The 24,517-nt window shown below is 41.4% G+C and overlaps 1 protein-coding gene across 1 annotated transcript in view; it reads left to right on the top strand.

Annotated features, from left to right (window-relative positions):
• The window catches only part of SPI1 (Spi-1 proto-oncogene), a 29,557-nt gene extending 9,559 nt beyond the window's left edge, over window positions 1-19,998 (top strand). Inside the window, exons 3-5 of the mRNA XM_050953611.1 lie at window positions 11,544-11,731; window positions 17,981-18,137; window positions 19,183-19,998. Of these exons, the coding sequence (XP_050809568.1) occupies window positions 11,544-11,731; window positions 17,981-18,137; window positions 19,183-19,499 (662 nt within the window). The 3' untranslated portion in view covers window positions 19,500-19,998. The remainder of the gene's footprint in view (window positions 1-11,543; window positions 11,732-17,980; window positions 18,138-19,182) is intronic.
• Window positions 19,999-24,517: the final 4,519 nt, after the last annotated feature.

The following is a 24,517-nucleotide window of genomic DNA, read 5'->3' as shown; positions in this document are numbered from 1 at the left end:
TGTAAGATCTCATTAGTGTTTGAGCTGAGCCAAGTCTGGACTCTTTTGACATCACTAATGTGATAAATGCAGGAAACAGTTCAGCCGGTATCATCTGAAAGTGTGACCATTTTCCTAGCTGTCGTGAACACTGAAGACATCTCTACGGATCCTTCATTACTATATGAAACAAACCACAATAATTAATAAAAAATACTTCCTTTTGATAGTTAATTTTTGAAGTATTTTCAAATGTTCTGGGGACACTGAGCTCAGTACTCACTCTGAAGTCAGACCAGCCCTCACTGAGTGATCCACATCTCCTTCTGCAGCACAGCATCCCACCAGCACCATGCTGGGCCATCAGAGTCAGTACTGACTCAAAGAGAAAAGCATCTGCGACTGTACCACTCATAGCAGTTCCTCAGATATCCCTGGAAGTTTCCCATCCATGTAGTAATCAGGGCCATCCCTGCTTAGTTTAAGAGATCTAACAAATTCACAACATAATGCATCCACTCCTTCCAGTCTTGGTCCCAATTCTGCATATCACTTAAGAACAGCTTTAAGAATGTCTCAAGTCCCACAAAAAATCAACAAGATTTAAGTATATACATAAGTGCTCTGCTGAATCAGGGCCCTAAGGACACCCAGACCCCCAGTTTATATGGACATTTGCCCCTTGATAAACTTTTCTAAATGTTAGCAACAATGCAAAATCTCCAACACACACAGCTGGGTTTTAGTTCTACTAGAGGAGGATAGGCGGGAACAATACCTTACAATCCCAACACACATTTCACATAAATTATTGTTTATTTGTATTATGGTAGCACCGGCAATTTGCCACACATTGTCCAAACATATAAGTCACAGTCCCTCCCCTGAATTTCTCACTAGCTAAGACAACAAGGAGGAAATAAGAAGTAAAGGAGAGAAATAAACCATACAAGTCAACTTTTTTGCTGTTTCCTATAAATATCAGCCATCCCCAATTTGGCTAATTTCTTGTAGGAATTACAGTAACAATGAGTCTTTAGTAGCGATATGAAGAAGCACAGGAAAGAGACTTTCCAACCTATTTTAAGAGGTGTGTTCTTTGTGTAAGGAGTGGTGTGGAGGAAAGTGCAAAGACGGTTGTGGGATAAATGGACAAACAAAGAGTCAGGGCTGGTGGTGGTATTGATAGAGTAAAAGAGGTGTCAACATCATAAAATACAAGAACAGATTAGTAGCGAGGGGCAGAGTTGTGAAGGATTCATTAAGCTTAAGATGTATTCCAAAAATATATCACAAGGCTTTTTTTAAATTCTCAGGACAGCCCTGGTGTGATTATGATGAGCAACAGACCTCTAAAGTTGGGATTATAGCAAAATAATTATTAATTATTTTTACTAATACTTTAGTAAGCTAGTAAGTATTAAGTATCAGAGGAGTAGCTGTGTTAGTCTGTATCCACAAAAACAACGAGGACTCCGGTGGCACCTTAAAGACTAACAGATTTATTTGGGCATACACTTTTGTGGGTAAAAAACCTCACTTCTATCTGGAAGTGGGGTTTTTACCCACGAAAGCTTATGCCCAAATAAATCTGTTAGTCGTTAAGGTGCCACCGGACTCCTCATTGTTTCAGTAAGTATTGTGTAGCACATTTTGTAAGACTGATGTAGTCTTAGGGTATGTCTACATTTCGAGCTGGGGGTGTGATGCCCAGCTCAAGGAGACATACATTAGTTCTCATTGAGCTAGCATGCTAAAAAGAGAGCATAATCATGGGGGCACAAACTGCAGGATGGGCTAGCTGCCCCAAGTATATGCCTAGGATCTTGGATGGGTATGTTTTAGGGATTGCTAGCCTGTCCTGTCACTCACACCACTGTGGCTACACTATTTTTAGTGCACTAGCTCAATGAGAGTTAGCATGGGTATGCCTCCTCAAGCTGGGAATCAGCCTCCCCAGCTCGAAGTGCAGACATATCCTTTTTAATACGAGACTTCAACGCAGGAGACTTCATTGTAGCTCTCTGTCTGTGATTAAATTGTTGCTGAGCAGAGGGGAGACCACCAAGTTTGTGTGAGAGAATTAAAGTGTTATCAGTGCTCATGTTTTCATATTTTATCGCCATTTCATGTTGTTCTGTGTTTTTCTTAAAACGCCAGATCCTGGAATAATTTGATTACATAAGAATTTCAGCTTCCATTTTAAAAAAAGTTTATAGCCCTCATAGTTGCAGAGAAAAGCAAACGAGTCCTAAAAGCTCAAGAGTCAGAAGACAATTTTTATATATATAGATAGATAGATAGATAGATAGATATATTCAGGCTGTCAATTAATCACAGTTAACTCACGCAATTAATTAAAAAAAACTAATCACAATTAAAAAATTATCCGTGATTAATTGCAGTTTTAATCACACTGTTAAACAATAGAATACCAATTGAAATTTATTAAATAATTGGATTTTTTCTACATTTTCACATATATTGTATTCTGTGTTGTAATCGAAATCAAATTACATATTTTTTATTACAAATATTTGCACTGTAAAAAATGATAAACAAAAAAATAGTATGTTTCAATTCACTTCATAAGTACTGTAGTGCAATCTCTTTGTTGTGAAAATGCAATTTACAAATGTAGATTTTTTTTTTCATAACTGCACTCAAAAACAAAACAATGTAAAACTTCAGAGCCTACAAGTCTATTCAGTCCTACTTCCTGTTCAGCCAATTGCTAAGACAAACAAGTTTGTTTGCATTTATAGAAGATAATGCTGCCCTCTTCTTATTTACTATGTTACCAGAAAGTGAGAACAGGTATTTGCATGATACGTTTGTAGCCAACATTGCAAGGTATTTACGTGCTAGATATGCTAAACATTCATAAGCCCCTTCATGCTTCAGCCACCATTCCAGAGGACATGCTTCCATGCTGATGATGCTCATTAAAAAATAATGTGTTAATTAAATTTGTGACTGAACTCCTTAGGGAAGAATTGTATGTCCCCTACTGTTTACCGCATTTTGACATATATTTAATCTTATAGCAGTCTCGGATGATGACCCAGCACATGTTGTTCATTTTAAGGACACTTTCACTGCAGATTTGACAAAGCACAAAGAAGGTACCAACGTGAGATTTCTAAAGCACTCGACCCAAGGTTTAAGAATCTGAAGTGCCTTCCAAAATCTGAGCGGGACGAGGTGTGAAGCATGCTTTCAGAAGCCTTAAAAGAGAAACAGTGCAGTGCAGAAACTACAGAACCCAAACCACCAAAAAAGAAAATCAACTTTCCGCTGGTGGCATCTGACTCAGATGATGAAAACGAGCATGCATCGGTCCACACTGCTTTGGATGGTTATCGAGAAGAACCCATCATCAGCATGGATGCATGTCCACTGGAACGGTGGTTGAAACATGAAGGGACATATGAATCTTTAGTGCATCTGGCACGTAAATATTTTGCGACACCAGCTACAACAGTACCATCAGAATACCTAGTTTCACTTTCAAGTAACATTGTAAACAAGATGCAGGCAGCATTATCTCCTGTAAATGTAAACAAACTTGTTTGTCTGAGGGATTGGCTGAACAAGAAGTAGAACTGAGTGGACTTGCAGGCACTAAAATTTTATATTGTTTTATTTTTGGATTCGGGTTTTTTTTGTACATAATTCTATGTTTGTAAGTTCAACTTTCATGATAAAGAGATTGCATTACAGTATTTGTATTAGGTGAATTGAAAAATACTATTTCTTTTGGTTTTTTACAGTGCAAATACTTGCAATCAAAAATAAGTATAAATATAAAGTGAGCACTGTACGCTTTCTATTCTGTGTTGTAATTTAAATCAATATATTTGAAAATGTAGAAAACATTCAAAATATTTAAATAAATGGTATTCTATTATTAACAGTATGATTAATCGCACGATTAATCATGATTAATATTTTAATCGCTTGACAGCCCTAATTTTATATATAAAAATATATCTGTTAATGAAGAGGGGTCACAGTGTTTTACCCTTATCAAAAAACAAATGAGCAAAAAAATAAAAATAAAGGAAATGAGGGAATGTATAAAAATAAAATATCATGATTTGGGGGAGCTGACTCATGATTTTTGAATGCTTAGCATTACTGAAATGATCAGATTTGTTAATTAGTAAAGTGAGAAGTAATGAGCTTAACTATAATTATAGACAAAGTGGCATTACTTGGGAAACATGGCATTTCTCTGGGAAGGGAATGATTCTGCAGAGAATCAGAAATACATTTTGCAGAGGCTCTCAGCATTTTCCCTCATTTCCTTTATTTTTATTTTTTTTCTCATTTGGTTTTTGATAGAGGTAAAACACAGTGACCTGGCTTCATTAACAGATACTTTTCTATAGCCCACTTTCAATCCTCCTAGTTGTCTAGTTAGTATTCACCAAGCAAAGGCAAGAGAACATCAACTCCTCTGGGGTGAAGGATGCTAGAGAGGTTTAGCTCTGCTTTCTAATCCTGGACTAAAGTCATCAGTCAGCCTTTAGATTAGGGCTGTCAAGCAATTAAAAATTTTTATCACGATTAATTGCACTGTTAAACAACAATAGAATACCATTTATTTTAAATATTTTTGGATGTATACTACATTTTCAAATATATTAATTTAAATTACAACACAGAATACAGTGTACAGTGCTCATTTTATATTTATTTTTATTACAAATATTTGCACTGTAAAAAACAAATTTTTCAATTCACCTCATAGAAGTACTGTAATGCAATCTCTTTATCATGAAAGTTGAATTTACATATATAGAATTATGTACAAAAAAACCTGCATTAAAAAATAAAACAATGTAAAACTTTAGAGCAAGGGTAGGCAACTTATGGCACGGGTGCTGAAGGTGACACACGAGCTGATTTTCAGTGGCACTCACACTGCCCAGTCCTGACCACTGGTCCGGGGGCCTCTGCATTTTAATTTAATTTTAAATGAAGCTTCTTAAACATTTTAAAAACCTTATTTACTTTACATACAACAATAGTTTAGTTATATATTATAGACTTTTAGAAAGAGACCTTCTAAAAATGTCAGAATATATTACTGGCATGCAAAACCTTAAATTAGAGTGAATAAATGAAGACTCGGCACACCACTTCTGAAAGGTTGCTGACCCCTGCTTTAGAGCCTACAAGTCCACTCAGTCCTACCTCTTGGTCAGCCAATCTCTCAGACAAACAAGGTTAATTACAATTTGCAGAAGATAATCCTGCCTGCTTCTTGTTTACAATGTCACTTGAGAGTAAGAACAGACATTCACATGGCAGTGTTGTAACTGGTGTTGCAAGATATTTATGTTTCAGATGCGCTAAAGATTTGTATGTCATTTCATGCTTCAACCACCATTCCAGAGGACAGGCTTCCATGCTGATGGTGGGTTCTGCCTGATAATGATCCAAAGCAGTGCGGACTGATGCATGTTCATTTTCATCATCTGAGTCAGAGGCCACCAGCAGAAAGTTGATTTTCTTTTTTGGTGGTTTGGGTTCTGTAGTTTCCGCATCTTGCTCTTTTAAATTTCTAAAAGCATGCTCCACACTTTGTCCCACTTCAGATTCTTAAACCTTGAGTCGAGTGCTGTAGCTATTTTTAGAAATCTCACATTGGTACCTTCTTTGCGTTTTGTCAAATCTGCTCTGAAAGTGTTTTTAAAACCAACATGTACTCGGTCATCATCCAAGCCTGCTATAACATGAAATATATGCAGAATGTGGGTAAAACAGAGCAGAAGACCTACAATTCTCCCTCCAAGGAGTACAGTCACAAATTTAATTGACACATTATTTTTTTAACGAGCATCATCAGCATGGAAGCATGTCCTCTGGAATGGTGGCCAAAGCATGAAGGGGCATATGAATGTTTAGCATATCTGGCATGTAAATACCTTGCAATGCTGGCCGTAGGCGCTGACTGTGTAGGTGCTCCAGGGCTGGAGCACACACGGGGAAAAATTGGTGAGCTGCCAGTGGGTGCTCACCTCCGCCTTCATTCCATCTACTCCCCTGAGTGTGCTGCGTGCCCGCTTTTTTCTCCCTCCCTGCCAGGACTTGTGCCGTGAAACAGCTGTTTCGTGTGGCTAGGAGGGAGGGGAGAGGAGGGGGAACACGGCACGCTTGGGGGAAAAGGCAGGGCCGAGGCAGGGATTTGGGGAAGGGGTCCAATAGAGGCAGGGAGAGGGTGGATTTGGGGCGAGGACTTTGGGGAAGGGATTGGAATGGGGCAGGGCAGGGGTGGGGAAAGGGTGGAGTCGGGGTAGGGGTGGGGGGCGCGAGCTCCCACCAGCACCAAGGAAAGTTGGCGCCTATGACACCAGCTGCAAAAAGTGCCATGGGAACACCTCTTTTCACTTTCCGGTGACATAAAGATGAAGCAGGCAGCAGTATCTCCTGTCAATGTAAACTAACTTGTTTGTCTTAGCGACTGACAGAAGAAGTAGGATTGAGTGGACTTGTAGGCTCTGAAGTTTTACACTGTTTTGTTTTCGAGTGCAGTTATGTAACCAAAAAGACAATCTGCATTTCAAGTTTTACAATAAAGAGATTGCGCTACAGTACCTCTGAGGTGAATTGAAAAATACTATTTCTTTTATCATTTTTACAGTGCATATATTTGTAAACAAAAATAATATAAAGTGAGCACTGTGCACTTTGTATTCTGTGTTGTAATTGAAATCAATATTGAAAATGTAGAAAAACATCCAAAAGTATTTAATAAATTTCAACTGGTATTCTATTGGTGTAAGTGCGATTAATTGTGATTAATTTTTGTGTGTTAATCACGTGAGTTAACTGCAATTAATTGACAGCTCTACTGTAGAGCAATTATTGCATCCCAGTGGGCCAACATCCTCTATGTGTGTAAAGACAATGAGTTCAGGGCTCATCACTGTCCTTCCTTTAACCTTTCGCTACATAAAAGACCAAAACAAACATGGTCTCCATGTCTCTACAACAGAGAATTTTCTCACATCCTCTTTCACTTCACATGAAATTTTTCAGAATGACTCCAGAGTGCAGATACAGCTTGGCTTTTACTGATGCTGTCCTTGAGCCACAAAGTAGACACTTTCATTTCCTGAGTGTTTCTCCCCTTTCTTCTACACTCTCTCCACCTTTGCATCTTTCTGAACAGTAGGGAACAACTACACCTCATTACCAACTTTAAACCTACAAAGAACTTATAAAAAAAAAAGCTCCAACTCAAATTGATAATAGTAATATCTGGACAAGTGGATATTTATAATTCCCCATCTTCTGGTGCACAGTGCTGATACCTAATGTGGTGCAACATACCTATCCACACCTGAATGCTCTGACGGCAGGGATACTTGGAGACAGACATGGGGATTTATCTTTCAACATCACCAAAATATATTGGATTAAGAAAGTTTTGCTGAAGAGCAGAATTGATTGATAAATAATTCACTAAAGAGAAATAGGGACTGTCCTCCCTTCACAAGAGTTGCTGCATATATGGGAGCAGTATTGTGCATTCGTGGGTACAGCACTGTGTTATGGTAATTTATGCCATGGTGCAGGTTTGTTACCTATCAGTGGCATGTGGTCAGTGTGGTAACTGCCGAGATGGTGCATAATTATCATCATCATCATGATGTCTGAATTGCAGCTACTTTCTTATAGTACTTCAGTAACATGTGTTGTGTTGTTGGCATCCTTTCATCTCTGAGAAGACCATGGGAATTGCAGCCTATCATGTAGATAGATGGTTTGCAATGTCTCATGTGACTGAATAGTCCAACCCGAGATTTGCATGATCTTTGGCAGTTATTGCAAATGTATGTATCTTGGTTGGGAGCTCCTTGCTTCTTAAGGGCTCTTTTTTCTTCAAGCTGTAGGAGCTAGCTCCAGTCATGGACTTTGATGCCCTGATGGAGACAATGGCACCACTTGTTACACAATTCAAATAAAAATGGAATTCATTGTTCAATAGGCCAGGTGACAGTGATTACCAGAGGTGGGAATTGATAGCATTCTAAAAGTTAATCTAGTCGTCCAGAAGAGCCTTAACAAGGAAGTTCTAGAGGTAGCAGAGGCTTTGACAGGAGTTCCAACAAATGAAGAGACATCCTGAAATATAGAAGAAACAATTGCTATGAAAAACGGCTACGGAAGGATTCAAGGAAGCCTGCTGGGAAGCACACACAATGTTCCTATTTGAACGAAGATTACAAAGGCTGCACACGTATGAAGCATAACTCGTTACCTCTTTGGTAGCCATGGTTACTGATGGTGGGAAGTTCCACAGATGAGGACTTGACACTGAGGACACCCAGAGTTTCATCCTGGGGTCAGTTACAGCATCCTCGCTAATCTTAGTTGTTACATTGGGCTGCAGAGAGGTGGTCTTTGAAAAAAGCCAGCCCCAGCCTTTTGAGTGCTTTTAAAAGATTAACACTAGACCCCTCAAGCAGATCCAGAACAGGCTGAGGAGCCAGCGCAGAGCACTGTTAAACTATGCTCTCATCAATTTGTCACCCAAAAGGTGGGCTGCTGCCTGTTGGATCAATTGGAACATCTGTGGTCAATCCTAGGTAGAATGTGTTGACAATCTAGACTGGTGAAACTGGTGACTGGATCATTGTGACTAAGTCTGCATGTGAAAACAAAAGGCTCAATCTCCTAGCTAGACAAATAATCCTCTGATATGATAGCCCAAATCCTCCTGTTGGAACATTCCACCTTAGGCAACCCTGGACTGGATTCTGATGTTAGATTTGAACATTAAAAAAATGGCAAGAACCATCCTAATATCCTGCTCAGACCACTTCCTCTTCCAGGTATAAATAAAACACTCTCACATTGCAAGGCACGAAACCACCACCCTCATGTTTCCCCATCTGAAAATGTGTAAACTGGTGGACCTTGCCAAATTTCAGACCTTGTTTACAGAAAAACAAAGAGCCCAAGGACTGGAATTAGTGAGGCAATACAACTACTCCTTGACTACTGCTGTAGATCCCAAGCATCCCCTCCCACACATATTGACATGAATGACCTGCAATAGAAAAAGTAGAAAGGAAGAAAACAAGTATGGGTGGCCAAAAAACCTTTGAGACAAACAGACCCAGAGGAATAATTTCTACAGACTTTTGCCACTGTCACAAAGGAGGCAAAGGGTATGTTTACACTGCAATCACAGGGTGTGATTGCAGCTGAAGTAGACATACCTGAGCTAGCTTTAATCTAGCTAGCTTGGGTCCAGGAGCAATGAAGCTGCGGCAGCGCATGCTTGCCCCTTGAGAAATTACCCAGGGTTCCAGGTGGGCTTGTACAGCTTGTGCTGAAGCATGTGCTGCCGAGGCTTCACTGCTCCCATACCCAAGCTAGATCAGGTATATCTATTTGACCTGCAATCGCACTGTGATTGCAGTGTAGTCACACCCTCCCAAAACCCCTACTTCTCCTCTGCCATAGCAGCACATGTTGCTGTAAACGCATCATCCTGGGGTTCTCATCACTGCACTGGCTCCCCAATGAATGCAGAATCCAGTTCAAAGTCAGTGTTCTGATTTTGAAAACCCTCCATGGGATTGACACTAGCTACCAGAGAGACTGCTTCTCCCACTGTGACCACGATCTCCTGTGACAGCTATGTTAGACTAGAACAATGAAACCATCAAACCATTGGAGAAGCTCATGACAGTAGGAGACAACTTTCACAGGAGCTGGGGCTAGACTAAGGAACTCACTCCTGAAAGAAAAGAATGAGCACAGACCTCCCCACATTCCGAACTAAATACAAACCTCATCTTTTCAATTAGCTTTATCTCAGTAAGTTCTTCATGCAGCTATAGACACGTTTACTCACATACACACGAACAAGCGACAATTCTAAACAACCCCAGTCCCCAAAACCCTATAAACTGATTAAGCTTCTCTCCCTTCTCAGTCTGAAGGAAAAGTGAGACTATTATTCTTATTTCTGTTTCTGATACTTGGAGAGTGCTCAGACACTTTGCTGATGGGGGACATAGGTACCTAGATACAGTCACACACAATGACATCACATCACAGAACAAAGACGAATTGTCCCTCTCTTTCTGACTTTAATGCAACTACACTTGGAACGGTTCTATCTATTATATGTTGCAGAAATGGTAAATGCTGATGGGAGGGAATTCTGAGAAGAGCAAAAGCGTGATTAGGGGGCTGGAAAAACTGATTTATACAGAAAGATTAGAGAGCTAAGTATATACAACTAGGTTAAGTGACAATTAAAAGTATGTTGGAAGGGCACATGACAGCAGTCTGCAAATATGTGAAGGGTAAGACAAATGATTTTAAATGGTACAAGGGGCTAGAACAAGGAGTAACGGGGTATAAGTAAAAAAGGGAAAATTCAGGGTGAATATCAGGAAGGGCTTTTTGACAATTAGGCATATTAGATAGTGGAATACTGTCAAGGGACATGGTGGAAACTCCATCAATTCAGACAGTTAGTGCTAGATTTTAAAACCCAAGTACACACAAATTTGTGCTTATAATTATTGACTGAGTGAAATGGAGCTTGCAAAGCTTCCAGCTGTCCCTTAGCAGATTCTAAATTATGCATCCCTAATACAAAATTCTGCAGCACACTGAAAATTTGGGGCAGCATAAACTGAACAGTAATCCAAAACTGAGACCTGTGTTGACTTTAAATTCAAGATAGGTAATGCAAGAAATAGTGTACTGGTTGCCTTAATCTTTTTAATTAAAAAAACCCAAACAAACCCCTTTTGAACGTATCTGAATCTATCACAGAAATTTCTAGTGTGCCATAGAATTTAGCACTACCATGCTACAGAAATGAGGGAGGCTTGCCTCAGAATTTAGGCCCACTGTACAACAAAGTAAACAGGACTCACCGATAGCTCCTCTTCCCCCATCTCATCTTGTAAGGTTCTGTATACGTTTCTGCCTCTGTCTCTGTGTGTGTGGGGGGGAGGGTATAGTGAGGCATGGTTCCATGCCAACTCTAGCAGTACACCATGCTCTTTCTGCAACATATAGATGTGATGGGGCCAAGTGGAAAAGGAAAAAGATTATTGATGGGGAGCAATCTGTAAATTTTTTTCTCTCTCCTCCTCACCCCACAATGAGGAAGACTGTGATGACATTGAGAGGCAAGAAAAATTATTGGAACATACTAGCCCATGGGTGAAATTAAAGAAAATTTACTTGGCCCTAAAAGAAACAACTTTACCTTTTGCCCAGAGAGCAAAGGGTCAGCATTTACCATTTCTGCAACATATAATATAGTCCCTTTGAAACCTATTAGGTTTCTGCCTGATGGTATCATACTACTGAAAGTTGCCATAGGATGACTGGCCTCCATCAAGGCCATCTTGGAGATGAGGAGACGCTGTTCACAGGCAGGATGATCTATGTAGAGTGTTATTTAGGGGTCTGGTCACTACATGGGGAAAGGGGGAACAGGGAGTGAAAAGGTTTGATGAATGCTGCATGTTTCTTACCTCTATATTAACAGAGAATTGTTCTATTTCTTTTAGACCATTACTGGGAGTATCACCCACACCACATGCACAGTGAGTTTGAGAGCTTCGGGGACAACCAATTTACAGAACTCCAGAGTGTACAGCCTCCTCAGCTGCAACAGCTCTATCGGCACATGGAGTTTGAGCAGATGCATGTCCTAGACTCGGGAATCCCAACCACACATATTGGCCTCAACCACCAGGTATGGTTGTCACCTTTTGCACAGAATATAGGATGACAGTAAAAGGCATGGAACAAGAGGCATCAGAGACTGAGCAGTGTTTTGCCAAAGGTGTTAGTGAAATGCAGGGTACAGGTTATGGATCTTGACATAAAACTCCCTAAGGAAAGGGTTAAACAAAAAGCCTAGCCTAGAGTCCCATAGAAGGGTTGGCTACAGCAACCACACAAAGGCAGTCACTAAGGAGAAGTGTGGGTTAAGCACATTTGTCTGGATGGCAGCTCACAGGCTGTCTCTTCACTGCTAAAGGAAGTGTGATTTTTTAGAGCTGTGTAGAGAAAGGGTAATTCTGTTTGGTAGAGGATTTTGATATTTGGCTTCGTTCCAATCAACATAAATCAAAGATTTCAAATTTCTCCACAAATAAGAATGGAGCCCCAGCTCTGGGGTAGTCTACCTGGCAGGTTGCCCTGGAGCTGCAAACCCGGAGGTCCCTGACTTGAATGCAGTCTACGTGGCAGGCTGTTCTGAAAGCCACAGATCCTGGAAGCCCTGGCTCCAAGACAGTTCTACAGAAATGGACACAATGGTGTCTTAGCTGAGGTTTTGCAGATGGAATTGCAGTGTAGGGCTGACCATAAATTATGAAACACATGTTCTGGTGATTTTCAACACCCACTCATCCCTTGTAACACTTTAACAAACATGCAAAATTAAGGATCCACCCACTCCCTAATGCATTACATAATTCATGGAAGCCCCTTAGCTATTTATGCCATTAATGCTCAGAGTAAATAGGACTTGTGTATGTATATTGTTTTAATTAAACAGCCTAAGAGAAAATACCCTGCGTCTATGTGGCTAATTTTTCTTCCAACAGGAAACTCATCCACTGCAAAGCCTCAAAATCTACCACATAACAAACACAACAATGGTATTGAAATGTAGACTATAGGGTGCAGATGCAAATAGAATCAGGTACTGACAAAAAGACAGGGAAAAAATGTGTGGGACACCACTCTGCAAGGAGCTACAAGCTGTTCCAGTTCCAGCATTTAGACAAGCTGCTGAAATGCAGTGACTGACCATTATGTCCATCCGAAGGCTGAGAATGAGCATTGACCCCACTTTGTTTCCTTGTAAACATCACAGAATGGCAGCAGAGAAGGAGATTTTGCCAGTCCCGCTGCTTTGTTCCACTCACCCATCTGTACCTTGTCTGGCATTTCAGTACAGAGGTGATAGGGCTAGTTCCGTCCAGGGAAGCCAAAACAGGGAAAGAACAGGTTACAGAATAGACAAATTAGATCTATTAAGCATGATGGGACCTGATGAAAGTCATCCTATGGTACTTAGGGAACTAGCTGAATCAATCTCAGAACTCTTTGCAATTATCTTTGAGAACTCATGGAGGATGCATGAGGTCCAGAAAGACCTGAGAAGGGCAAACACAGTACCTATCTTTAAAAAGGGGAACAAAGAAAATCCAGAGAATAATAGACCAGGCAGCCTAACTTCGATATCCAGAAAGATAATGGAAAAAATTAACAAACAATCAATATGTAAGCACTTAGAGCAGCAGCTCTCAAACTGTGTGGGTAGGGACCCCAAAGTGGGTTGGGACCTCATTTTAATGTGGTAGCCAGGGCTGGCTTAGATTTGCTGGGGCCCAAGGCCAAAGCCAAAGTCTGAGCCCCATCACATGGGGTCGAAGTCGAAGCCAGAGGGCTTCAGCCCTGGGTGCTGGGGCTCAGGTTACAGGCCCCCTGCCTGGGGCTGAAGCCCAGGGTCTTTGGCTTTACCCCCTCCCCCAGGGCAGTGGGGCTTGGGCTTCCCACCCTCCTCCCGGGGCAGCGGGGCTTAGGCAGGCTCAAGATTCAGTCCCCCCTACTAGGGTCATGTAGTAATTTTTGTTCTGAGAAAGGGGTTGTGATGCTACGAAGTTTGAGAACACCTGACTTAGAGGATAATAGGGTTATAAGGAATAGCCAGCATGGATGTTAAGAACAAATCATGCCAAATTAATCTAATTGCTTTCTCTGACAGGGTTACTGGCCTAGTGGATAGGAAGGAAACAATAGATGTGATATCTTAATTTTAGCAAGGCTTTTAACACAGCTCCACATGACATTCACATAAGCAAACTATGGAAATGCAGTCTAGGTGAAATTATAATAAAGTGGATGCACAACTGATTGAAAAACTGAACTCAAAGAGTAGTTATTAATGGTTCGCTGTCAAACTGGGAGGACATATCTAGTGAGGTTTGCAGGGGTCAGTCTTAGGACTGGCACTATTCAATAATTTCATTAATGACTTGGGTACTGGAGTGGAGAGCATACCTATAAAATCTTCAGACATCAAGCTGGGAGGGGTTGCAAACACTTTAGAGGCAAGGATTAAATTTCAAAGTGACCTTGAGAGTTTAGAGAATTGGTATGAAATCAACAAGATGAAATTCAGTAAAGACAAATGCAAAGTACTACATTTAGGAAGGAAAAAAATCAAATGCACAAGGTGGGCAATAATTGGTGAGGTGGTAGTACTGCTGAAGAGAGTCTGGGGGTTATGGTGGATCACAAAATGAATGTGAGTTAGCAAGGTGATGCAGTTATGAAAAAGGCTAATATAATTCTGGGGTGTAATAATAAGAGTGTCATATGTAAGACAGGGGAGGTAATTGTCCTACTGTACTTGGCATTGGTAAAGCCTCAGCTGAAGAACTGTATCTAGTTCTGGGATACACACTTTAGGAAAGCTATGGATAAATTGGAGAGAGTCCAGAGGTGACCAACAAAAATGATAAAGGATTTAGAAAACCTGACTCATAAGGGGAGGTTAAAAAAAAACAAAAACAAAAACCCACTGGGCATGTTTAGTCTTGAGAAAAACAGACTGAGCTGGGACCTGTCTTCAGATATGTTAAGGACTGTTATAAAGAGGATAGTGGTCAACATGTCCACTGATGGTAGAACAAGAAGTAATGGGCTTAATCTGCAGCAATGGAGATTTAGATTACATGTTTGGAAAAAAATTTCTAAGTACAAGAGTAGTTAAGTTCTGGAACAGACTTCCCAAGAGAGGTTGTGGAATCCCCATCATTGGAGGTTTTTAAGAACTAGTTGGACAAACACCTGTGAGGGATGGTCTAGGTTTACTTGGTCCAGCCTCAGCACAAGGGGATGGACTTGATGACTTCTCAAGGTCCCTTCCAGCGTTACATTTCTATGTTCTCCTTAAAGACTAATCTGTAGTGCAGTTGTAACCTATTGGTGAATGTGGTTTACAGAGCTCCTTCTGTGAAGAGGCTATAAGTGTTACAATCCCCAGTTAGGGAGCTTTAGCTCAAGCTATAGCAGCTCATGCATTTAGTGCTGAGCGCTGTGGTTTAATCCTCCTAAGTGTTGGTGCAGATGGCAGTCATCATTCAATTACGGTTACAAGGCATTTTCAAGGAAACAGAAGCAGGAGGCCAACTTTCATCCTTATGCTGAATGTGCTAGTCACTACACTCACTACAGTCATGTGAGATCAAAGCAGTAGTTTGTTACTGAGGGAGGGTCATACAAGAAGTTAGCTATCAAAAAAATTGGAACAGTCCCATTATTTTGTGAGACCAAATCTGAGTTCCAGATTGTCCTTGGACAGGTCTTCTTAAGAAAGTTTACTTAGCTTGTCCATAACAGCTCTTAGCAGGCAACACTGTAAGGAAAAGGAAAGGCTGTGTGGAAGAAGAAGGAAAGAAGAAGAGTGGACAGAGGAAAAATAAATAAAGAGCAGCAATACTTAGGTAGTAGCAGAGTGTGGAAAGTAGCCAGCAGTTTCTAAGACCTCCCCTCTCCACGATTGCATTAATCATCTGCCTCTGCAAGCACCCCAACAGGAAAAGTGACTCATTGTGTAATATTTTCAGGATATCGTACATATCACATATTCTGAATTTCACACACCGGTGCAATATGTATTACCAAAAATATAGCAGATATGGAAAGTACATATAGTATGGGAGAAACTCATTCTGCCTCCTGAGGCACTATCTACATCTTATCCCTACCCCCTTTCTCGAGGCATCATTCACCCTTCCTCTCCCACAGCACCATCCCATGCTCTTTTCCCCCACCTCCAGGGGCATTGTTTAGCTTTGTCCTCTTTCCCCCTTTTGGTACCACACTCACCAACCACCTCCTCCTCCTCCCTCCAGAGGTACCATTCCCCATTTCTCTCCCATCTACTCACCTCCCACCCCCACCCCACCCCCACCTCTCCCTTCCTTCTCATCCCTGAAGTTGCAGTTTGTTCAACTGTAAAACACTTAAGGTGACTCTGTGGTGAGGTTTGGAGTTTCACTCTGGGGCATCTGACAGGAAACTTACACACACTCTTACCCAATCATGGCTCTTCCTGCCATGCTCGCCTCCAGCCAATCTGCCAACTCACTAACCGCCAGCCACTGCACCCTTCAACCAATCCACTTGCACACTCCTTATTGGGACATTTCAGGATGGTTTGAGACTCATCAGAAAAGTATCAGTCATTCAGTGTCTGACCCCAGACTGGGCATTGTGAGTCATGAACAGACCATGCACTCCCCCCCAACTTCACCTAACCCTGCGCTGAGGGAGTCATACGCAGAACACCCTTCTCCCACCTAGTGCTGGAGGGAATGGAGGTTACTTCAAGAGGCCCTCAATCTCCTGGGTTATCAGTTTAGCACTTTTCACCAGCATCATATTGGATGTGGTGTTTTGGGGGAAGTGGAAGAAGTGACTGCCTTACTCCCCTACCTCCTGCACTATTTGGACCCACACAGCAATGTCCCTTCATTGGTGGCAGAGGAGAGGTTTCCTTATTGTTAACCTCTTGCATAGTCTCCGTACCTTGCCTGCCTGACTTCCATGTGATTCACAGGAGGATGAAATATACCTCATGGTCTCACTATCACAAAAGTGTGAGGAGACAGTGCCCATATTTTCTCCTGCACTGAACTCTGTTTGGCACAAGGGGTAGGGGTGGCAATCAAAGAGCAGCTCTTGCATTCCTAAGATCCATCTGCTCCGGCCTTGATGTAAAGGTCTGCACTTGCTCATGCCAAGGGATCACAAGTCAGTTAAGTATTGGCAGAGCAGAAGTCCACCTTCTCACTGACTTACCCCCAACACCAGGCATTTAGCATAGGAACTGGCTACACCAGCTCTACACCAGGTGAAAGGTCTACACTGGGGAATTCTCAGATGGCCAGTTAGGGTCTGATTCCAGCCATTTAACATCACCTAAGTGGTGCAAAATCTGACCCAGTATGGTACACCCCCCACCTTAGTGTTGAGCATCCTCCCTCCTCAAAGCAGGTGAAGAGCAGTCCAGGTGGGATATGCCCCTGCAATGTTAGAATCTTCTCACAGTGTCCAATCTCTTCAGCAATAAGACAGGCAAAAGAGTAACAGATTTATACCAGATAGACAAGAGGAAGATACAGTAAACAGCAGCCAGTTTTAAAATGGCTACTTTGTAGCTACAAGTATTTAGAATTGCCAAATTTAAAGGGGCTGCCCCAGAAAGTCTTTCTTAGAAAAAGATCCTGTAAGAGGGTGGCTCTGGACTGGGGAAAGTTAACAAGGACCAAGAAGTCACCAAGGAATATGCTGCTTCTGTATTTCCCCACTATATCACAGGCACCATGAGGGTTCCCCCACACACATTTAAAGGTGATTGTTGTGAATCCTCCCTGGAAGGTCTTTCTGGAGAAAGCTCATCCCAGCAAATTCCACCCACAGGAATAATCTGACACCCAAAGACATCTGTTAAATGACTATTGCCACACCCCTCTAAGAATCTCCTTTACAAGCAATACATCCACCACCACACCCCTAGGAGGCAGGAAGATACCACAGTGATGGGGATGTACACCTGATTAGAGAAAATTATCTCCCTTGTACAGGTGAGGAAACCGAGGCACAAAGAGGTGCTGTGATTGTGCAGGGCCTAAACTAGAACTCACTTCTGTCTTCCACTGCTTCGTCCTCCCCCTCTTAAATGGGTCAAGACTGCTAAAGACAGTTTTTGTTCAACTTGATTGGTCCTCTGAATAGGTTTAAACCACACAGTGTTTAAGTGACAGCAATTAAATCTCTACTTATGATCTTAAATAATCTCATGCACCTGTCACTCTCTCCCTCCCTTTCTGTTAATCTCCCCTCACACCTAACCTTTTCATTTTTTGCCTCTTGCTCTGTCACTTTCTCCTCCCCACACTATTCTTCCCCTCTTCTACAGGTCTCCTATTTGCCTCGGATGTGCGTACAGTATTCCTCTCCACATCAGCCCAGCTCTGATGAGGAGGATATGGAGAGGCAGAGCCCCCCTTTGGAGGTATCAGATGGGGAGACTGATGGTGTGGACCCACGTCCTGGAATTATACATGGAGAGCCAGGTCAGTAAACCCAGAGAGGCTGCATTGAGCCACAAGTGTGCAGACTGTGTTGGTATGATTTGACAGATAGTGTTAAAGAATTAACTGTGTTTGCCCCTTCACTCAATCCCTAGAAGCTTCTTATCTTCTGAAACCTTCGTGGCTACATCCCCATCTCTCTCTCTCTCTCTGATCTTCTCGCCCCTTGTATACCTATCTTTTCTGCTTTGCTGATTCTGGCCTCATTTCAGTCACCCCTTGGTCCTTTCCTCTGCCAGAAGTTGATCTTCTGGTGCCTCTGCTTTCAGGAACAGTCGAGCTGCCTCCACCCCTCAGACTCTCCATCCCTTTCTAAAAAGTGCGTAGAACCCATCCATTATATGCAGTCTATAAACAGAATGTGTTGTCTAATTACCCACACTTGATTGCTATCACCAGCCATTCACACCTCTCACAGGGCCTGATCCTAACTTCACTGAAATTAATGAGATTCCTTCCACTGACTTTAGTGAACTTTGGATCAGGGCCCGAGGCCCCTGGCCCTACCTATTCTAACTTCTTCTTGCTGTAATAAATACCTAACATATAGAGATTTATATGTTGAAAGTAGTGCACTGGTTTTCACCCTCACAACAACTCTGGAAAGTAGATATTATCCCCTTTTTTAGATGGGAAAAGTGAGGCAGTGATCTTAAGGGTCTGATTTTCAGAAGTGCTGAGCACTTACAGCTACACTTGAAGTTGATAGGAACTGTAGATGTTCAACACCTCTGAAAAAAATCAAACACTAACTCACTTGAGTTACCCAAAACCACAGAACAAACCAGTGTCAGGGCTGGGATTAGATCTCAGGAGTTACTAGGTCTTATACCTGTACTTAGTGCACCATGGTACACGACATCTCAGCATCATCTATCTCTATAACTGCTGCATATTGAAGAATTTCTTCAAATAGCATGTTAGCAAAAACAACAGTATGAACTGTGTAAGCTTCCCCATTCCATGCTACACACTTGAAGCCATGAAGCTATCTCACCACTGCCTTCTCTCTCTGACCCTCACTCAGGCAGCAAGAAGAAAATCCGTTTGTATCAGTTCCTTCTGGACCTTCTTCGAAGTGGAGAGATGAAGGACAGCATCTGGTGGGTTGACAAGGAAAAAGGCACTTTTCAGTTCTCCTCCAAACACAAAGAGGCACTGGCACACCGCTGGGGCATCCAGAAGGGCAACCGCAAGAAAATGACCTATCAGAAGATGGCACGGGCACTGAGAAACTACGGCAAGACGGGGGAAGTCAAGAAGGTCAAGAAGAAGCTGACCTACCAGTTTAGTGGAGAGGTAATGGGAAGGGGAAGCACTGATAGGAAGCATTATCCTCACTGAGCACAGGCCTTGGGACCCTGAGCAAACCAAAAAATGAAGACCTCCTGGCTGGATACTGGCAAAGGAGACGGACGCATCTTTCTCTTTGCTTCACATGCCCACTTCTCTACCTTGTCAGGGCTTTTAACGTCCGATGTTTCTGGTACGAATTCCCTTCTTCAGCACTTGAGAATCCTACAGATAAGAGAATTCTGCTTCCATCCAACAAGCTGGACAGAGTTGGGAAATTTTAGAAGTGTATAAATATATTATTGTCAGAAAATATTTGTTTGATTGTGTTGTAATTAATGGATACAGCTGATGAGGTTTTGCCCTTCAAAGGCAGTGCTGTGTCATCTTCAGTGACACTGCATTAGCTTACAGCTTTTAAACTAGCATTAATACAGGCTCTGCCGCAGCTCTCAACAGCTAGAGAGAAGTTTGCAGATCTTGGAAAGATACCTGTTCTGTTTAAATAGTAATAACATGTATATATTTAATAAAATTTGATATAATGAAATCTTGGTGTTTGCATGACAGATGGCTGCTTCACAAACTAGTCTCACTTGCATTTACACAGTATCAGCTCAGGTATGCTAACTGGGTATAAAGAAGAACAGGCTCCTGGACTTTATCAACATTTCATGTCTCCATGGGCTTCTTATTTCCCTGGAAATGTTAGACGCATTCTCAGACTATGAAACAAAAGTGAGTAGGGATCACATTATAGGAGGCTATTGAATCCTAAAAGTAACTAGGAATCTGAAAAATGCACACACTAAAGTCTCAGATCACCACTGCCATGCATGCTGTATCATCATTTTCACCTGTGCATATTAAATGCAAAGAAGGTGCAATACACCACCAATTCAGAATTTTCCACTCACTTATACTGATGGTTGCAATTTACAACCACACATTGCTATGAACATAATTGGCTTACATTAACCCATGTTGGGGTATACACCCAGGGTTTATCTATACTTGAAATATTACAGCAGCACAGCTGCAGGACTTCACTGAAGATACTATCTACGCTAATGGGAGGGGTTCTCCTGTTGGCATAGGTAATCCACCTCCTTGAGAGGCAGTAGCGAGGTTAGGTCAGTAAAGCTATGTCTTTCAGGGGTGTGGATTTTTGACACCCCTGAGAGATGTAGCTATGCCAAAGTTAAGTTTTCAGTGTAGACCAGCCCTTATTCCTCTTTCATTCATCCTCTCTCCCTTGCTCCTCTCTAGACTATGTCTACACTATCACTTACATCGGCAAAATTTACGTCCCTCAGGAGTGTGAATATTCCACCATCTCTGAGCGACATAGTTAATCCACCCCAATGAGCGGCAGTAGCTTTGTCGACAGGAGAGCTCTCTCCTGTCTGCACAAAGTGGCTACATGAGAGATCTTACAGCGGTGCAACTGAATCTGTACAGCTGTGCCACTGTAAACTCTCTAGTGTAGACATAGCCCTGTTTGTTACATCCACTCTTGCATTTTGTCTTAATTTAGATTGTGAGCTCTTTTGCATAGTGACTGTTCTTTTACCGTGTCTTTTACAGTGCTTAGCACAATTGATTACAACCAGATCTTAACTGTGGCTTCTAGGCACTATTGTAAAGCAAATAATAAACTAATAACTCTGTATTGATACAAGTTATTTCACAGCGCAAAGGATTAACCAGCTTTACTGGATTCCTTAAAAACAAAAAACAAACAAAGAAAACCAGCCTATTTTAGGAGAATGGGAAGACTTCATGGCTCTAGTTAAGCTCTCAAAATTAGGAAATGTCACATTTAAGATACCATGTGAACCTTTATTCCACTTCCTCCCTCCCTGTGCACATGTATTACAATAGTCTAATTACATGATCACAGACTACCAAATAATTTTTCTGCATCCTGAAATACATGAGGCATCTTGACAAACAGTCCATGAGTATTGTACAAGATGCATAGTATATATTCACAGTTTATAATATGCACCTTGCATGTACAGTTGGAAGGTGTAACAAAGATCTCTAAAACAGCTGGAAAGGAGATTACATACATACATAATTCAGGAGAGCAGACCAGACTGAAAGCTGGGATTAAAGAGCCTCGTTCTTATTTAAACATTCAACAGTGACATAGGCTGTCAAACATGGTGATGAGGAACACATGGGCAAATAAGAAACTTTGATTTCTTAGAGCTTGATCTGGAGAGGTGCTAAGCACTTTCATGTCTCATTGAAGCCTGTGGGAGACAAGAGTGCTCAGCACCTGCAGGATTGAGTCTTTAAAGTTATATTCCAAATTAGTCAATTTTGTCTATAATAACAGTCCCATTGAGGAAGTGAAGAGTCTGATTTCATCACTGCGCAGTGGTAATTCCCTGGAACCAGACAGGAAGAAGCAGCTGCTTTAACAAAATGCACAAAGTGTTTTTTTCCAAGTATGTAACTTTTTCCAGTGTCTTGACTCAGGAACATGGTAAATATATTTACTGCTGGTAGAAATCTGAGAATTACAGCTAGCCAAGAGTTTCAGAACTTTATCAACAGCAGCAGTTGCTGACAGGGGGACTGCTTTTTCTTTTAACTTTCAAAAAAATCTTGAAGCCTTTCTTTAAATCAATGCTCTTCAGAAATCTCTTTGCTATTTGTTGAGCATTTATACGCTCAGATGGTGTCATGTTATAGCAGAGATTGTAAAACTGTCCTAAGGGAAGCCTTTTATAATTTTAGAAGCAACTTAGTGATCTGCTTTCTACATAACACAACACTATTACCATTAAACTCCATTTGCCTCATTGTGGTAGACTTTATGGGCCGGTACCTCTATTGATCCTGAGACAGTTCTCAGTGGAAGGCCGGAACAACTCCTACCAATGACTGTCTTCAGGATTTCTTCAGTGCTGATTTTGAAGTTGAGAGCTTCTTCCCTAGTCATGTCTTTTCTCTTTGTCACTGAGGGTGATTCAGCTCCAGGAACTGTCTAGAAGCAAGACATTTGTCCCTTTCTTACCTGAGTTGAGAGGAAAGAAGAGAATTCCTCATGAAAATATGAGTTATGTCCTCATCCCCAACACAGCTGGCATAGCAAAACTGGCCTAGAATAGCCTCACAGTTGCTGATATCAGAGCTTGGTAGACAGGTATCATTTCCTCTTACAGGGAAACGATGATGATTCAAACAGAACAAATCTGTGATAAACGATATGTGAGAATGGCTGGAAGATCTTAAATCAGGTATTTCCAGCTCACCAGGGAGTTCTCTCAGATATGAGAGTTCCCATTTGCCTTTCTGTTTCTCCAGGAAGTAGCAGACAGAGAAAATAAACATTGAAATTTAATAGAAATTCAAATTTAAAATGAAAAACTCTGATGAGCAATTTGAGATCTGACAGACAGGACTCTGAAGGAGGGGAGGCCTGTGTGCTTCATTCAGAATCTAACTTTCGAGCAGTTGCTTTGATCTCTAATATAAAGCTTCAATGCCTACTTAGTTTCAGGTCCATGAAATATGGAGCTATATTCCACGTGGGGATCTCCGAAAACGATTTCACGGGGAAAAGGAAATATTTATTATTAAAACATTTTTTGCAAAAAATTCTGAATGTAAGTTTAAAATAATGGTGTAAATCTCCAAAGCCACGATCTTTTTCTCTTCCTCAAGTTAATGTTTTGAAATATTTTTAGAAACAATACTAAATCCCCATCTGCATCTGGTTAGATTTGTCATCTGTGGCATAGGGGTTTGAATAATCAGGTGCCCCAGCTGCCAAGGGAACCAAAAGGTCTTTTTTCTCTGTAATAGTATCTGTTATATCTCATTCAGCTGAACTGTTCTAGATAGCTGTCTGTCTGATGAAGCTGAATTGCCTCCACTCCATCACACTCTCAAACAGGAGCTGTTCTGCAATTTTAGAGAGAAAGTTTGAGCAAATATGTGACAGCCTCAGTAGCTTCAAGGAGGCTAAAATGAAGTAGAAAACAGTGACCTTCCCACCTTCTTTGACTGAGTGTGGCCCAATCACAAGGTGCTGAAGGAATTTAGTCTGGATCATAATCAGCAACGTGAAACTATGATTAGTAAAACGTTGTAGGAATATCTGACAGCCATGGCTGATGGAAATCATCAATGACTCCCTCAAGCAGGGTATTCATTCAGCCTGCAGATATAAAACATTTTAATCTGGTCTGTGTTCAAAAAACCCATTCTTCACTTTATCTGTCTTAATTACTGTCTGGCTCCTAATCAATCCTTTTAGAAATATTATTCAAAGAAAGTATTAGTGAGCTGACTCTAGAAATATCTATTGTCTTACAATGTTTTGACCCTTTCTGATGAAACATCAGGCTAGCGATAGGCGGAGAAACTGTGCTGGTTGCATGAGTGACATTCCACTTATAGCCATATGTAGAGGTAGAGCATTTATGCTAGTACTGTGCAACCTATGAGCCACATTTTGACACCAACAGTCATGAAATGCTGCAGTTCTACCTGAGACGCAGCATAAGCAAGGCTATAGCGGGACAGGAGAGTGAAGATATGGAGTGGAGGAGATGAAGCAGGGAGGAGGCAAGGGACAATGCAAGAAAAGGGTATGTTAGAGAGGCCAGAGATATGCAAAGGATTGTAGGGGCGGGGTTGTGGTGGAGAGTGACCCTGCCAGCAGGTAGGGGATCTTGGGGGACAACTACTACACTGGTGGGGTGCAAAATAAACTTTATTAAGAAAATGCAAAAACAGGGAAAATTCAATAGTGAGGGGTATGGGGTTTGTTAAGGTAGACAATTGGGGAGGGGTTTCTTTTAGTAAATAGTATAGGGGGTTTCAATAGTGGGGTACAATACAGTGGGGTACAATACAGTTGGTAACCAATTAACACTGAAGTATAAATGTAACAGGTAGCTAACAATTTCTATGTAAAGGGTGTGTCACAGCAGCATATAACCAACTAACAGTTATGGGTAAAATGTGTTAAATAACCAACAACTCTAGGTAAAAATGTGTCACAGTGGTGTAAATGTAAAATGTGAGGTGTGTCAGAGAGAAAAAGG

This window comes from Gopherus flavomarginatus, chromosome 5, assembly GCF_025201925.1.
Source record: "Gopherus flavomarginatus isolate rGopFla2 chromosome 5, rGopFla2.mat.asm, whole genome shotgun sequence".
NCBI classification, from domain to species: Eukaryota; Metazoa; Chordata; order Testudines; family Testudinidae; genus Gopherus; species Gopherus flavomarginatus.
This window is presented reverse-complemented; position numbering and strand designations above follow the sequence as displayed.